Below are 16828 nucleotides of genomic sequence, written 5' to 3' on the forward strand. Positions count from 1 at the left end.
TCAACCGCTTTGATTTAAAGCTTAACTTCTGCACTACAATTCTGATTGTTTCATTTTAATTCTATTGTGGTGGCAAACAGAGCCGAAATGATGAAAATCGTGTCAGTGTCCAAATATATGACCTAACCGTATGTACAACAATTCACGACGACAGTGCATATACTTAATACTTAAAGACGAAGAAAAAAACAAGAAAGCGCCGCTGTTTCTGTAAACACTTCAGTGTCGTCTCAAACGAATCGACTGAACAATTTTGGTGCCGCTTGAAATGAACTGTCCGAACGAACCGATTCCTCTCTCTCTCACAGCCGCCTGCCTCCCTGGGGTCCTCCTGCAAGGTCAGGCATGGTAGAAAAGAAGGAAATTAAACGACCGGAGAGAAAATTGGACAAAATTATAGATAGATAGATGTTTGTTATCTTACCTACAAATGTACAGTTTGCCATGCTAATAAAACATACATTTTAATCAAACAACATGTCTCCTTTAATAAACAACAGTGTCAGTACGATATGAAATAATAATATTTCTTAATTCACATGTTCAACGATATCCTATATGCTCATTTTCATTTCATTCATACCGCGCATTGCTTATTTCATATTCGTCGGTCTCCATATATGGGCAGGTGCTACAACCCGGAAGTGTGTCGTCACTCAGCGCACATGATCGGAACTCGATCACATGATCAGTGTTTTCAAAGAAAACGTGGATCCTGCGCTTTATCACTGTAAGAGATTTTATTACCCATCATATATCCATAATCATTATTCGACAACTAACGACACTTAAAAACGCGGCTGGTTGTAATAAAGCTAGAGGATTTGATGTCATTAATATAAGTTAAAAAGCAAACATATGCAGTGTGATGATTAACGTGATATATTACCATGCTGATTGCACACTGTACATGTTATTCGATCATATTTATTAAAGCAAATGTGCATCTGGGTTGTTTTGCTCCTCTCTGGGCTTTGCTTGATCGTCTGAATTGGTCAGTGTGGGTCAATGAAGTATTGATCTGTCTTTATTTTTAGAGTCTTATCTGTGAGAAGTCATGAGACTTGTGATTCTGGACGACTATGATCTGGCCAGCGAATGGGCTGCAAAGTACATCTGCAACCGGATCATCCACTTCAAACCCACTGCTGACCGCTACTTCACTTTAGGACTTCCAACAGGTGAACTAAAAGTTTCCCATTGTATAAAATCTAGTCCTGTCCTATGTAACGTATGTCTTTTTGTTGAATATCCTGTTTCTCTCAGAAATCTGGAAATTCTGTATATTAGGAAGGTTATGGTTATTATATAATCTGATTGTTTGCAGGTAGCACACCCCTCGGCTGCTATAGAAAGCTGATCGAATACCACAAGAATGGAGACCTGTCCTTCAAATACGTGAAGACCTTTAACATGGATGAGTATGTGGGTGAGTGTGAACAGCACAGATCGGCAGCAATAAACATAATAAACATTATAGTTGCATTGTGACATTGTGACAACTTCAAAAAAGCATGTTTTCCATCAAACTCTCACCGTAATGAATCTAGTTTGTTTACTTTTTAATTCCCATTATTCTCAGTGGTGATTCTCATGAACTGAATGCAGTATTTATGACTGTGTAAGAGTAGAAAATACTGTAATAATTAAAAGCAGCATCATAATTTCTTTCTACATTTGTCTTCATCTTCAGGTCTGCCCAGGGAGCATCCCGAGAGCTATCACTCCTACATGTGGAATAACTTCTTTAAGCACGTTGACATCGAACCCCAGAACACCCATATACTGGACGGCAACGCCAGCAACCTGCAGGCCGAGTGTGAAGCCTTTGAGCAGAAAATTACTGCTGCTGGTGGAATTGAGCTGTTTGTGGGAGGTGCATTCAATAAATCAGATCCCAATAAATAGTTTTTTCAGACACGGATTAATCGAGACACACTAGTAACACAGTGCTTTGTGATGCATATCTTAATCTGTAAACACAAAACTGGCTCTCTAAGCATTTTGCAATAACAAATGCTTTTTGTCAGTAATGCTTGTATGGTGATTGCCCATTCAACTCCAAAATCAAAGGTCTGTTGGTTGGCCACAGAACTGATTCTGAAGCTTGCTGTAGCAATAATTGATTGAATATTTGTCAGTGTTATTGTAATATTATTTATATACTATTTATATTGGATTAGCATTTATTTGAATATTTTTAACTTTATATATTTTGTCTTTTTTATACATTTTTAAAAATATTTTTATCTAGCTTTAATTTATTTTTACATGAGTTGTAGTTTAAGTTTTTTTAAATATGCATTTTTAATCTAATATTTATATTTTATGTGATTGCAGATTTATTTAAATTAATATAATCAATTTTTAATGGTTTTAGTTAACAATAACAAAACTGGTTTAAATGATATAGGCTTTAGGCTGTTAGTTACATGAAGACAACATACACAGTAGATTGGTCACTTTTATGAATCTACTGGGGTAAATCTAAATATATATATATATATATATATATTATTAACGAGTTGCCAAAAAAATTTAGCATTTTTTTCATTATTTTTATGATAAGAACATTTTGATTGTAATGCCTGTTTTCAGTCATTTGCAAAACTTACTTTCATACCCAACTACTATTATATTCAGAATCATTGCATATTTTAACCATTAATCTGTTATTAATCTTTCTCCATTCTGTTTCTCTTGTTTTTTAGGCATTGGTCCAGATGGGCACATCGCCTTTAATGAGCCCGGCTCCAGTCTTGTGTCCAGGACCAGAGTGAAGACCCTGGCCAAGGACACGATAGTAGCCAATGCTCGTTTCTTTGGGAACGATCTTTCCAAAGTACCCACCATGACTCTCACTGTTGGAGTTGGAACAGTGATGGATGCCAGAGAGGTAAATGAAAGAATACAGGATATTCACATATTAAGGAGGAGATCATTTATCTGAGAGAAAAGAGGGAAGACGTTCCCCCAGTTTCACAGACAAGGCTTAAGCCTAATCCTAGACTAAAATGTAAGTCTTAGCTGTTTCAACTGAAAGAAACTTGCACTGACTGATCTTAAAATATATCAGTGCCTTTGTTTTGTCTCAAGAGAAACACCAGTAATGTTTTTTTTTCCAAGGCATGTTTATAAAAAATACTTAAATGTCCTAATTGAACTATGGCCTAATCCTGGTTTAGGCTAAACCCTATCTGTGAAACTGGGCCGTTCTGTAGTATCATCTGGCATAGAAACCATAAAAGTCAGACTTAGAAATATTAATAAAGCACAGAACGGAAAACAAACTGATTGTCATATCAGCTGCAAAGTTTAAAGCACCTTAAAAAGAAATAAACTATATTTTCAGTGATTACAATGGGAATGTAATTGTCATCAATTTAATGTCACAATGCAAATATTTTACTTATCACATCAATATAAATTCTTAATACTTCCAAATGCAAGACTTAACATTAATCTGAGTGTGAACCTGAAGTGGGTGTTAGTGGTTGAAACTGAATGTAGAATGAACACAACATCTTTTAATTTCAATAGCATCCTTTGTGATGTCAGTGTTTTTCCTTTTGTCCCTGTCAGACACACTCTTGTTTGGAGCATTTGTCATCTGCATCTGATAAATATAATTATCTTTTATATAGTAACAAATGTTCTCTTTGTTATAGCACTAAATTGAACATGAGTCTGTGTCTCAAAGTGAGATTGATTGTGCTGGAAATACAAACAAGTACATAAACATACCTGAATACTTTAACAGACAGGATGCTGGGTAAAATGTCCTTCGGGTCACTTGATTTTGTTGATGTGTTGTGGATGCCAGACATCACCTGATTATCAGCATCATCATATTATTATTATTATAACCGACAGTGTGCATCACCTAAAACATTTCCAAATCGCATTGTACCCTGAAAAAAAAAAGAAAAACTTACTCTAAAATTAAACTAGTTTGCCTTCAGAACAACTTGTGAAAGCCACCATTCTGAATGTGATCATTGTTAAGACAATACTTATCTTTTTGTCCTTGATTTGCAGGTCATGATTCTGATCACAGGGGCTCATAAGGCCTTTGCCCTGTATAAAGCCATCGAGGAAGGTGTGAACCACATGTGGACGGTATCTGCCTTCCAGCAGCATCCACGAACCATTTTTGTTTGCGATGAAGATGCGACGCTGGAACTCAGGGTCAAAACTGTCAAGTATTTTAAAGGTACGCGACTGACCTCTTTGTTGCCTGAGGGGCAAATCTTTGACTCCCGTTGATGGAAAGTTGCTCTTCTGTGGAAGCAGATTCTTTGAAGAACAAAGAACTGGTAAATTGACTAAATAGTTACTTATTTATTAAAAGAAGCATTTAAAGGGAAGTAACATGTTCATTCAGGCTTACCAGTTTGCTCTTAAAATTTTAAATTCTGTGTGAATTTGATTGCCGTTTACTGTTGTGTCTTCATGAAATTCTTTACGTCCTCATGGCCTCCGGATTCATATGCATACTACTGTACAAAAGTTTTATTTTAAAGAAATTAATACTTGTGTTCAGCAAGGATGCATTAATTTGATATTTACAATGTTACAAAAGATTTCTATTATGCTCTTTTTTTGAACAATTGGTTTATCAAAAAATCTTCCGCAAAAATATTAAGCAATTGTTTTTTATTATTGTCAATGTCGAAAACATATTTATTGAGCATCAAATCTGCATATTAGAAGGATCATGTGACACTGAAAATTCAGCATTGCATCACAGACATTAATGACATTTTAAAATATATTCAAATAGAAAAGTTATTTTAAATTGTAAAAATATTGCTGCTTTTACTGTGTTTTTCATCAAATAAATGCAGCCTTGTTGAACATAAGATACATCTTTTAAAAAGATTTAAAAATCTTACCAACCCCACAATTTTAGCCATGCTTTTTCCCTCTGAGGAACCCAATAGAGCAGCTGTTTGTTTGCTTTTCATCGTTTTTACTGATCTCCTCTTGGTTTTAGTGGTTGGCTCGTCTCAAGGTCAATATCTGTCTAAAGACAGCAGGTTCAAGATCTAAACCCGTCTGGAATGTCCATCACAAGCGCTTTTCTCAGAAACACGATCTGTCCGGTCTTAAGGGCTTTGGTCTCTCCTGGGGGTTTAATATCTTTCCTAAACATACTGATGGATCTTCTGTACTGCAGGGCTGATGCACGTCCACAATCAGCTAGTTGATCCGATGCTCACCGTGAAGGACTACAAGGACTGAACGCACCAGACGGGACGTCTGGAAAAATTGGAATGACATCAGTGTGAATGAGTGGAAACTGGCCTCAGGGACCACAGCAGTTTTGAATGGTAATAAAGTGTAACAGGTAGATGTACAAAACACCTTTGCTTTCCTATGGTGCCATGTTCACGCACTCCAACTCAATCTCTGTATTAGCCTTTGTAATTCACTTTTAAACTACTGTAAGGCCAGTATTAACAGGAAAAGACAATGTTTTAGGGAAATTATACTGAAACACTCTTACTTTAACCCTAATGTTTACTGTTTTACATAACACTATCACACATCTGTCATCTTATGTCATCTTTCCCATTCTCAGAAAGCCGACATATCAGTTCTTCTGTACTGTAGCTTATTCAGGAAATATGGAAGGTCTGCATTTCAAGCCAAGCATCTGTTTTCATTGATGGTCAGTTTTTTATTAACACACTATAACCCACAGATACTTACAGTTGACTTGAATGTGGATTTTTACTACAAGGCAACTTTTTGTAATATTTTTGTTTAGACGTTACGCAAATACACTTTAAAGTCTCATACCCTAAATTCTCCAAATTTAGGATCTCTCCCTATACATATGAAACCTCCAGGTGTTATGATACCCAATCATTTGTAGTGTCTTATATGCTGATAAAAAACAAGTTAACAGGAAGATGATCTGTGATCAGAATTTCCTACTAAGTACATGTACGTTTTATACAATTTCAATTGACATTTTCTTGAATGAATCCAGGTTACTTGCAGCATGTAAAACCAGTGGAAAATGCTGGACAAGTGAATTTCATGTTTGCTTATTCAAATATTAAAAGGCTTTCATTGGCACATCTAGAGAAGTGTGTGAATGTTTTTGAAGTGAACTAATTTCACACATGATGTGTAGTACACATGTATTCTCTTTAGTTACTGTTCTTTGTGATATACAGGCTGTTTCATTTCTTAAAACTATAAGGCACAAGCCTGACATTTTACTTGTATTGTAAAACACACTTTCGTTTCATTGCTTTCTGAATAAATCTGTTGAATTTTTGGTGTTTCTAAACCCTCCTGTACTGTACTTTAGTGAATGATTTTGGAAGGAAAGTATACATTTTTGTGGATTTACAAATTTGTTTGAAGATTATGTGAACTGACTGTTAACAGATTTGCACTCCAAAAACCAAATCATCCTCTTGTGTCTTTCTGTACTTGATAAATAAAAGAAAGTTTCATTTATTGTGCCTCAATAGTACACAATTTGTACAGTCATAATGAATCTTATAGAAAGATGTCCAGGTTGTATTTTCAGTACCACGTTGCACATTTTGCACTCAGTCATTTCCATCTTCAAAATCTGTTATGAAGAAAACATAACCATATATTCCTAAGAAAAAGACTTGTCTTTTGTGCGTATGCTTGAATAATATGGCTTGAATAATATATGAAATTCAGAGGAAGCTGAAACTATGGTTTAAATACGTTCACCTCTTCAGTTACTATCAAGCAATTCATATATTGCTCACCCAGTAGACTTGATTCACAAAGCTTACGTAACATCACAAATCAATGTGTTCACAAATCAACTTCAGGGTTTGATGTCTGTTATGATAATGTTCCTGAGGGAACTACTTCCGTTTAAGAACGTTGATGAAAGCGTCTTTTGGGACGTCAATGTTTCCAATGCGGCGCAATTTCTTCTTTCCCTCAGCCTGCTTCTTTAACAGTTTCATTTTTCGTGTAATGTCACCACCATACTAGGAAAGACAGTGACCAAGAATCAGCAGCTAATCAAAAACGTAGAATAAACTTTTTTCAGTATGAGAAGAGGTACTCACACATTTTGCTAGAACATTCTTTCGATATGCTTTTATTCTAGAAGAGGGAAACAAAGATAAGGAATATTAAAGGAGTAGTTCATCCAAAAATGAAAATTTGCTACAAATTTACTCACCCTCAGGCCATCCATGATGTAGATAGGTTTGTTTCTTCATCAGAACAGATTTGGAGAAATTTACCACCAATGGATCCTCTGCAGTGAATGGGTGCCGTCAGAATGAGAGTCCAAACAGCTGATAAAAACCATGGGAATAATCCACACAACCACAGTCCATCATTTAACGTCTTTTGAAGTATGCATATTTGTAAGAAACAAATCCATTATAATGGTGTTAAATCCACTTTTAAACCATCTCTTCTGGTCAAAATAAAGAACTGCATAATTCACAACACATAATCACGTGTCCTCCAGTGAAAAAGTTCATCAAAATTCACCAACATTTTTGTTTAGAACTGTTTATGCTTATAAATGGTGCTTGATCTGTGCAGATTTCTCTTCTGATTCAGACAAGGGAACTTTTTCACTTGAGAAAGCAGTATTATGGATTACGGACTATTTCAGATGGAATAATTTTGATGGAAGCAAAGGTTTGAAGCTAAAACAACTTAATAGATTTTCTTTTTTTTTTTTTACAAACACAACTTCACAAGATGTTAATTACTGCTGTTATTGTGATGTTTTTTATCAGCTGTTTGGACTCTCATTCTGACGCCGGTACCCATTCACTGCAGTGGATTCATTGGTGAGCAAGTGATGTAATGCTAAATTTCTCCAAATCTGTTCTGATGAAGAAACAAAACTCTGTGGGTGACATTATTTTTAAACAAATTTTCATTTTTGGGTAAACTATTACTTTAAGTTTGTAGTTATTATCTCAATAACATGCACAATACGACAAGTCCACACTTACGTTTCTCGAGCGATGATCTTGCTGCCGATGGCTGCTTGCACTGCGATCTCAAACATCTGTCTGGGGATGGAATCCTTCAGTCTCTCACATATGGCTTTACCCGCACTGTACGCTTTGTCTCTGAACACAAGGATGAATCAGAGCTTGTGTCATTTTTAGCAATCACATCACAAACATGGAAGATGATATCGAGATGCTGCCAATTTCCAGCTCAAATCATACACAAACTACACAGCTGCAGTTGTGTTTTTCTGAAAAAACTAAACACAGCTGTTGATCTTTACAGCCATATTCACATTTCTAAGGGATTTGGGTATATAATTGCCTTTAAATTATCAAATAAAATATAAGAAAAACTGTAACTGTATCATGAAAGATCAAGACTTGCTTATGAACGATAGTGGCAAGTTCTTCCACTGGCTGCCCGTTGAGGAGGAAGTCCATCTTAATCAGATCAGCAGCCTCATAACCAGCAGCCTCGTAATCAAAGCTATGAACAACAGGAAAACAAATTCACAGAAGTGACATCCAGTTCATCCAGAAACTCAAAGTGACATGTCTATCCACATATCAAAACACAACTGTAACCTCACTTATTTACAATCTTTTTCTAATGTTTCCTAACACATCTCACACTTTTATTTGTCTCTGTATTGTATATTGTATTGTCTCTGTATTGTTAGTACTGCTTGGATTATGTATTATTGTATTTGTAAAGCGACCTTGAGATTATGAAATGTGCTATATAAAAGTCTTATAACTAATATAAGCATTAATTCATTCTTTCACAACGAGCTCACCTGGCGTATCCTGATGACATGGATTTCAGCTGGTCGTAAAAGTCCACCACAATTTCGTTTAGAGGGAAAATATACTTCATTATCACCCGATGGTCATCGATGTAGAACATATTCTTCTGAACAGCCCTGCGGCTCTTCAACAAGGCAGATAATTGAATTGTGGGTCACTACAAATGCAAGACTGAAAACATGCTTTCACAGAAATTGGGAGGCAAATTAAGTTTAGCGGTATTTTTCTTTGAATTTGAGAAACCAAGATTGTTACTTTTTACTAGTGCTGTCAAAGGATTAATTGTGATTAATCACTTACAAAATATATATTTTTGTTTGCATAATATATGTGTATTCTGTGTATATTTATTATGTTTATATAAATATAAACACATACAGTATATATTTTGAAAATATTTACATGTTTATATTTATATTCATATAAATTATATGATAAATAAATATATTTAATTTATAAACTTAATATTTTTCTGAAATATATACATGCATGTTTGTGTATTTATATATAAATAATAAATATACACAGCACACATACATATATTATGTAAACAAATCGTTTATTTTGGATGCGATTAATCGCGATTGATGGTTTGACAGCACTACTTTTTACTTAGATTACTAAACTGCAGTCAATGTGAAATGCGATCGACCTAATCTCACCTGACATAGGCTCATGATCTTCCCAGTGAAGTCGTCCGGAGTGATGATGGTTCCCATCACCATGGGTTCCAGATACTCCACGACCTGTGACTTATCAGGGAACTGAGCAGGGTTGATAATGGTGATCACTTCTTCACCGTGTTCCTACAAATCAAAAACTGCTTATCGCCAAATGCTGTTCATTCATCCATTCATTCATGTTTATTCATATAAATCTCTGCATACCATCTGCACAGTTAACAAGACTGAAGAAAAAGGAGGTTGCATGTGCAAAACTCACCAACACAATGCCAGGTCGTTGCTATATTGCTGCTAAGGTATTCTCGATAGTATTTAACACATTCTTATGCAATTTCTAAGATGTTCCAGCTAGTTTTTAGCATGTTGCTACTCAGTTCCTAAGGTGTTCCAAGTAGTTTCTATGCAGTTGTTATGGTATATAGTATATATCATGTTAATATATAGTTGCTAAGGTGTTCTGGGTGGTTTTTAGCACATTGGGACAATGAGTCTTACCTTTATGAGTTTGGCAGATGCTAGCACAGCCTTGTACGGTACAGTCGGAGCTGTTACTATGACAGATGCATTGTACTCCTGCTCTAAACGCTGGTTAAACACCTCCATATGCAGCAAGCCCAGAAATCCCAGCCTGAGACATAAAGAAATTAACCTCTTTAAATATTTAAAAAGTGAAAGAATACCTGCTTGACTGAGCGACTGAACTTAAAACAACAATTTAAGCTCGCACTGATTTGTCTGTTTGTGTGTGTGTGTACCTCCATCCAGCCCCCAGAGCTAAACTGCTGTCCCTTTGAACCGTCACGCTGGAGTCGTTCAGCGTCAGTTTCTCCACAGCGCTGCGCAGGATTGTGTATTCTGACTGGTCCATGGGATACATGCCTGAAAGTGTCACACAATTTCAGATTTACAGCACTGTAAACCTACCCCTTAAACTTTGGTTTACACAATTTAGCACAAACATCAGGATGGTTTTAGAAACACACCTGCAAAGACCATGGCTTTAGCCGGTTTGAACCCTGGCAGCGGCTCCACAGGCTGTTTTTGGAGGTAAAGCGTGTCTCCAATCTGAGCCTCCTTCACTTCTTTCATCCCTGTAATCACGTAACCCACCTGCCCCGCATACCTGAGGGCAAAAATGTCAAAATTCAAAAGGTCAAAGGTTAAATAAGTGCAACTGACAGAGACTGTCTGAAACCTGAAAAACGCTTCTTTCTTAGGGTGAATATGGAATTTCAATTATTTCTTAAGGCCTGGGTTTTAATCAGGGGTCAGCACAATTTTTTATTTTTCATACATTTTCTTTAACATCTTATTCATATTCTTTACTGTTCGTTTTTCAATATCAGGAAACTCTTTATTTTTAGGATTAAAATTCAATTCTTAGTCCAACATTTCAGTCTTAAATTTGAGTTTTGGATCCTTCAAAACAATTTTCTTATTTAAAAAAGAAGCATTAATCAGGGGTCTGTGAATTTTTATTATTTTTATTTCCAGCTCATAATCATGATCTTCTTTTTTTTTTTTTTTTTTCAAAATTGGGAAACTCTTTATTTTTAGGTTTAACATTAAATGTTAAATCCTAAATTTCAGTGCAATCTCAGAGTTTTGGACCCCTAAAAACAATTTTCAGGAATCTATAAATCTTTAATCATTATTTTATTTTTAATTAATGTTAATAGATGTTATTTATAATATTCAATGTTCTTTTTTTCTTTATCATGAAACTCATTTTTAGGTTTAAAATAAAATGTTAAATCCTGAATTCCAGGGCAATTTCAGAGCTATGGAATTGGAGCAATTTTCTTAAATTAATTGCATCCAACCAAAATAACAATTAAATGATTATAAAATTGTATTTCATTAAATGTAAACAATTCTATATTAAAATGCAAAAAGATAACTGAAAGTTTACTTATAACAGAGAAACCAGAGTCTCTGGTTGGCTGGGTCTGTAAAGGTTGAAAACTCTTGTTTGTTCTACATCTACATATTGGTGCCTTTGAAATTGGTATCCTCATACAAAAACTGTTTAGGACTGACTGATTTATTTATCTGCTTTTTGTTTTCTTGTGAGGTCTGTTAGTGCGGCCGGTCAGTGTATGTGAGATTCTCACAGCGTTTCTGTTGGGTGTTCGTCGGGTCTCAGAAGGCCCAGCTCATTGACCTCATATGACTTTCCCAGGTGGGCAGATACGATCTTGTCTCCTCTGGACACACGTCCACCAAACAGAGCGATGTTGGCCACTACTCCTCTGTAATGGTCAAAGGTGGAGTCAAAGACAAGGGCTTTAAATGGATCTTGCACTCTCGCTGTCGGACTGAAACAGAGAGGAAAAACTGATTAATTACATGTACAGAAATGTATATAAACAAACTAATTTCTTGTGAGCTTTTTAGAGAATGAAATGCCTTATTTATACATTTGAAAACTGTCCCTCAGGTACAATGCCAACAATGTACTTAAAAGGAAGAATTTATGAAAGCAAGTTATGGAGGAAATGTGAGATGATGAAGAATGTAGACGAGCAGGTTTTTTTGGAAAAGCACATGATGACACATGATGATGTTGATTTACCAAAATGAAACTTCCTGATTCATTCCCATCTTCATGATCAAAGGTAGTTTGTAAACATTCACATGAATAAAAAATCATTTTATCAGTACAGTAGCATTAATATTATTTTCAATTTATTAAGAATATTATTTTCAAATGATTATTAAGTTTCCACAAAAATATAAAGCAGCTCAACAGTTTGCAATGTTAATAATAAAAAGAAATGTTTCTTGAGCAGCAAATCATCAAATTAGAATGATTTCTGAAGGATCGTGTGTCTAAAGACTGGAGTAATGATGCTGAAAAACAAGTTTTGCATCACATTACATAAATTACATTTCACTATATGTTTACATAGAAAACAGTTATTTTAAATTGTAATAATATTTCACAATATTAAATATTCAAGTACTGACCCTAAACCTTTAAATGTATTTTATGCATTACTGTTTGGAGGAAATGTATGTGCTTAACTGCTTTGCAAATCATTTCACAATGCAATTTGATCTTTTACAAATTTAGAAGCTCTCTATATTACAAAAAACAGGCTCCATTTCTTCAAATATATAAATTAACAAATATATAACAAAGTTTGTTTTTGTCTTTTGTAGTGAATTCTTGACAGGTTTTGTGAGTCTGTAACTAATACTGTTCTTGCTCTGATAACATCTTCTGTTCTCCATGACATCACACATCAATTGATTCTAAATATTTTCTACATGTCTCTCTATTGTGTGAACTGTAACGTATGATTCATTGTCGACGGCCTCTCCCTGTTCATAATCCTGTTTAGAAAGATGTAATCTGGGTTTTGGGGATCATTGTGTTCTATTGTGTTCAAATACAACCAATCAATCAATCACACCCACATAGTATGTGCTGTTCTCACACTCTCAGAGTGACCTCTTGTGGAGAAAAGTGAATCAGCCTATGATACTCACGGAGGAATCCGTTTCACCACTTCTTGGAGAACTTGGTCCACGTTTGTGCCCAGTTTCGCAGAGATCTACACAAATCAATCACAAGCCAAGGTAAAAAATATAAATTGCATAACATTTGTATAAAAAACAAAACACATGAGTGATGTTTAAATAGAGCTCACCCTGATACACTCTTCCTTTGGAATATCAAACACTTTTTCAATCTGTTTTTCAACTCGCTCTGGATCAGCATTTTTCAAATCAATCTGAAAATTAAAGCACATACACACACACACGTTGGTTTTTGTGGTTTATGGGGACTCTCCATAGGCGTAATGGTTTTTATACTGAACAAACTGTGTGTGCTATTGCCCTACACCAACCCTACACCTAAACTTAGCCCTCACAGGAGACTTTGTGCATTTTTAGATTTTCAAAAAAACACCATTTAGTATGTTTTTAAAGCCTTTTGAATTACGGGGACATAGGCAGTGTCCTCATAAACCACCTTCATATTGTAATACCTCGTCATACCCATGTCATTATACAAATTTGTGTCCTCATAAACCACATAAACATGCACACACACACACTTAAATGCCAAATGTTGACAATTCAGATGAGCAACAGCTAAAAAGTCAGAGTGAAAATATAAAACACAATCAGTTTTCAATCAATCAGACTCATTACTAGATCAAAAGCAATGATATATCATCATAATAAATGTAATAATATATCATAATAAGTTATGCAACAAGCTCAAAACATACTAGAGAACTGTAACAAAGCATTAGGATTAAAGCAAATTAATAAAAGTCCACACAGTTGTATTTGGACCGATCACAAGATCAAAACAATTCAAGTATTTGAATAAAAAAGTTTTCCTAAATCTTCTGCACTGCGTCCTGCCTCTGTACTCAACTTGAGTTGGATATGAAAATATTTCTCCAAAATTTCTCCAAAGCACTGGGATGAAACATTGTGTTTTTAACTTGCACATATAAAATGTTTACTGCATTTAAAGGAAAGCTCATAAATTCTCTCTGTAATATCTACCTTGTTTATCACAGGGATGATTGCCAGTTGAGCCTCAAATGCCAGGTAGAAATTGGCAACTGTTTGCGCTTGAATTCCCTTTGAATTATAGAAACAAACATGTAATAGGTTATTTTTATTTATATGCAATTATAAAAGGCTAGAGTTTTTAGTAATAATGATAGAGTATTTATACTGTTATGTTTGTGCTGTTTTATATTATAAATTATTTTCTTTATTGAAAAAAATGAAAAAAAGCTCATGTAAATATTAGACAAAACTTAAACTATAAACTTAAATTTAACAAATATGAAAAGTGTCACAATGGTGAAAGGAACTGAAATAAAATAAGCTTTAGTTAAAGCTGAGAGAGCATGGAAATGATTAAAACTGATACAAAAAATAATAGAAACAGCTTCAAACACTCCCAAAAATTAATTAAAAAGACAAAAACACATGACAAAATTACTAAAACTTAAGCTAAAAAAATAAAATGAAAACTAAACATATTTAAAAACATTTAAAAATTAATAAATACTATAATAGTATATACATAATAAAAAATAGCATGGATGTGTGCATAAAAACAAACTGTAGCAGGCTCAGAATGGAAAAAAAACTAAAGAACCTTCACTACTGTGTTTAACTCTTCCGTTACTCATTTAATAAGAAGAAAGTGTCATTTATAAAGTGTTTACCTGATTTGCATCTACAATGAGCAGAACTCCTTGGCAAGCAGATATGGACCGTGAAACTTCATAGCTGAAGTCAACATGGCCCTAAAAAATTAAATATTGCAATTACTCAAACTATAATAAATAATACAGATTAGTTCACTAACAGTAATGTTCAAATCATTGTCCTCACAGGTGTGTCGATGAGATTGAGCAGATACGTCTGTCCATCATGCTGGTAAAAGAGAGAAGCAGTCTGAGCTTTAACAGTGATTCCTCTTTCTCTCTCCACCTGCAGTTTATCCAGCACCTGCTTGTTACTCGCTGTCTTTGCGATGGCACCTGCTCATACAAAACCCCAATGAAATAAAGAGAATAAGAACAACAATTTTTCAAAACTCACATAATTCACCTGTGATCTCCAGAAGCCTGTCAGCTAAAGTGCTCTTGCCATGATCAATATGAGCAATAATGCTGAAATTTCGAATTCTCTCCACTGGAAACCTTGACAAGTCGAGACTCTCCTGAAAAAGCAAAGGACTCAGATTCAGTATCCAGCTGCAACAAATCACTTGAGTTATTATGAAACCATTATTATCTATAAAACTCAGAGAATGAATAACTAAGGAGTTTCCACCAAAATGCCATAGTTACATTGCTACAGTAAAATCAAATTAGGTTAATATATAGGTTATATAGAATTTAGCTTACAGTAAAAACAAGTCAAAGCAACATAATTTACCTTCTCAGATGCACTGGAGCTGAATTCTCTGACAGGATTGATGCTCCAGCAAGAGCTTTTCATCCATCTGTGTCTGATCACTGTACATGTGCTCATGCAGCCCTGAGATCTGCGTTTAACGCGGCATATTTTGATATCAGGAAAGCGTTTGATAAAGGGCAGAAAGAGCCCGTGGGATCTAAACATAGACATTATCTCTATCAGCTCACTAACATGTTATTCCTGAATAAAGAAACAATACTGTGGCTTTAAACTGCATATCGAACATATCTTCCCATCGAAAAAAGATTTGAGGATTAAAATCCTCATTGAAAGCATATATTCAGGGTTTAGAAACAGGTCTTCACTAGGCTGTGTACTCCAGTGTGACAGCTACTGTAAGCCGCCATGTTGGCAAAACGTCATCAAGCGTTGTTATCGGAGCAAGAACTTGGAATTATGGGAAATGTAGTTTACTACAACTACCAGTGCATTTTATAATAAAATCTAGAACATATTTATTTTGCTTCTAACATATTTTAAGAATGTTAAAATGTTCTTATCGTGATTTTTTAAACGTTATTTAGTTCCTTAAATGTTTGGTACAATGTTCTACTAATTTTATTATAGCCTACCCAAAATAAAAGGTTTTTTGATTGTGTATTTTTAATAGGCCTATACTAAAACGTTACTTGTCACGATTAGATCATTATTTATAGGTGTCTAAAGTGTTTCCAACATTATAGGCTAATATTTTTGTTTTCACCCAGAATGAGCTATTTTACCATTTTTTGTAACATTCTAAGAACGTTTCTGTTGACATCATGAAAACGTTCATCAAGTAAAAATATTATAAAGACTTTCTGAGAATGCTGATCTCTGAATGTTTTCTCTCAGTGTTATAAGATCATGTCAAATATTATATATTATATATACATATGTGCAAAGTACTAAATGATAAAATAATAAATGAGCTCTTCTGATTGTCATTCCAAAATTCTCTCACTACTTCAGGAAATAAAATTTGATTCAATTTTATTTAATTTGATTTGCGGCAGAATGTAAATGATTCATTTTTAAAAGCTTAAACGAGAACTTACAATTTTCTGATTGACAAAACAGCAGCTCGAATTCCATTAGAATAGAACAGAATAGAATAGAATAGAATGGAATAGTATGGAACAGAATAGACCTTGATTAGATACCATATTAAATTTACTTACACTGTATAAATGCTTACACTATATATATATACATATATGAAGAGTTTATGTGCAAAAACAGATTTGTGCAAAACTCAATTTTGACAAATTTTCAAAAATCATGATTTTCATTATGCTATCATGTTTTATTGTATTTTATTGTGTTAGTTAGCTGTTTTTTACGGGTTTTTTTTTTTTTACCTAGTCAAAATAGCCCAACTGCAGTTTGATTGAGATTAAT

The 16828-nt window shown here is 34.4% G+C and overlaps 2 protein-coding genes across 4 annotated transcripts; one reads left to right on the forward strand and one right to left on the reverse strand.

Moving 5' to 3' along the window:
* Positions 1-658: 658 nt before the first annotated feature.
* Positions 659-6653, forward strand: LOC306883288 (glucosamine-6-phosphate deaminase 2). 3 transcript variants are annotated; one of them, XR_013785345.1, is made up of 8 exons: positions 659-730; positions 1038-1181; positions 1328-1429; positions 1694-1876; positions 2712-2896; positions 4039-4213; positions 5180-5333; positions 5585-6476. XR_013785345.1 is itself a non-coding variant. In XM_079438447.1 (7 exons), the coding sequence occupies exons 2-7, from the start codon at positions 1058-1060 to the stop codon at positions 5242-5244; spliced, it is 834 nt and encodes a 277-aa protein (XP_079294573.1). In that variant the 5' UTR covers positions 659-730; positions 1038-1057; the 3' UTR covers positions 5245-6653. The 3 variants fall into 3 exon arrangements, 2 of the variants coding, with proteins under 2 accessions (XP_079294573.1, XP_079294574.1); XM_079438447.1 differs by having other exon boundaries at positions 5180-6653; XM_079438448.1 differs by having other exon boundaries at positions 4997-6475.
* LOC306883287 (translation factor Guf1, mitochondrial-like) lies at positions 5667-15825 on the reverse strand. The gene is made up of 17 exons (XM_079438446.1): positions 15407-15825; positions 15077-15188; positions 14858-15006; positions 14689-14769; positions 14012-14089; positions 13138-13221; positions 12977-13041; positions 11596-11799; positions 10465-10604; positions 10237-10360; positions 9977-10109; positions 9461-9604; positions 8789-8922; positions 8377-8478; positions 7989-8108; positions 7077-7113; positions 5667-6995 (listed from the first exon to the last, which is right to left on the reverse strand). Exons 1-17 carry the CDS (start codon positions 15596-15598, stop codon positions 6867-6869), a joined length of 2028 nt encoding a protein of 675 aa, XP_079294572.1. The 5' UTR covers positions 15599-15825; the 3' UTR covers positions 5667-6866.
* Positions 15826-16828: the final 1003 nt, after the last annotated feature.

This window comes from Barbus barbus (genome assembly GCF_936440315.1).
Source record: "Barbus barbus genome assembly, chromosome: 17".
NCBI lineage: Eukaryota > Metazoa > Chordata > Actinopteri > Cypriniformes > Cyprinidae > Barbus > Barbus barbus.

Coding starts and splice junctions, on each gene's coding strand:
- LOC306883288 (XM_079438447.1), top strand. CDS start 1,058: ATGAGACTTGTGATTCTGGACGACTATGATCTGGCCAGCGAATGGGCT. Junction 1,182..1,327: donor CACTTTAGGACTTCCAACAG/GTGAACTAAAAG, acceptor GATTGTTTGCAG/GTAGCACACCCCTCGGCTGC. Junction 2,897..4,038: donor CAGTGATGGATGCCAGAGAG/GTAAATGAAAGA, acceptor CTTGATTTGCAG/GTCATGATTCTGATCACAGG.
- LOC306883287 (XM_079438446.1), bottom strand. CDS start 15,598: ATGTCTATGTTTAGATCCCACGGGCTCTTTCTGCCCTTTATCAAACGC. Junction 15,007..15,076: donor CAGGCTTCTGGAGATCACAG/GTGAATTATGTG, acceptor TTGTATGAGCAG/GTGCCATCGCAAAGACAGCG. Junction 8,479..8,788: donor ATGTCATCAGGATACGCCAG/GTGAGCTCGTTG, acceptor TGTTGTTCATAG/CTTTGATTACGAGGCTGCTG.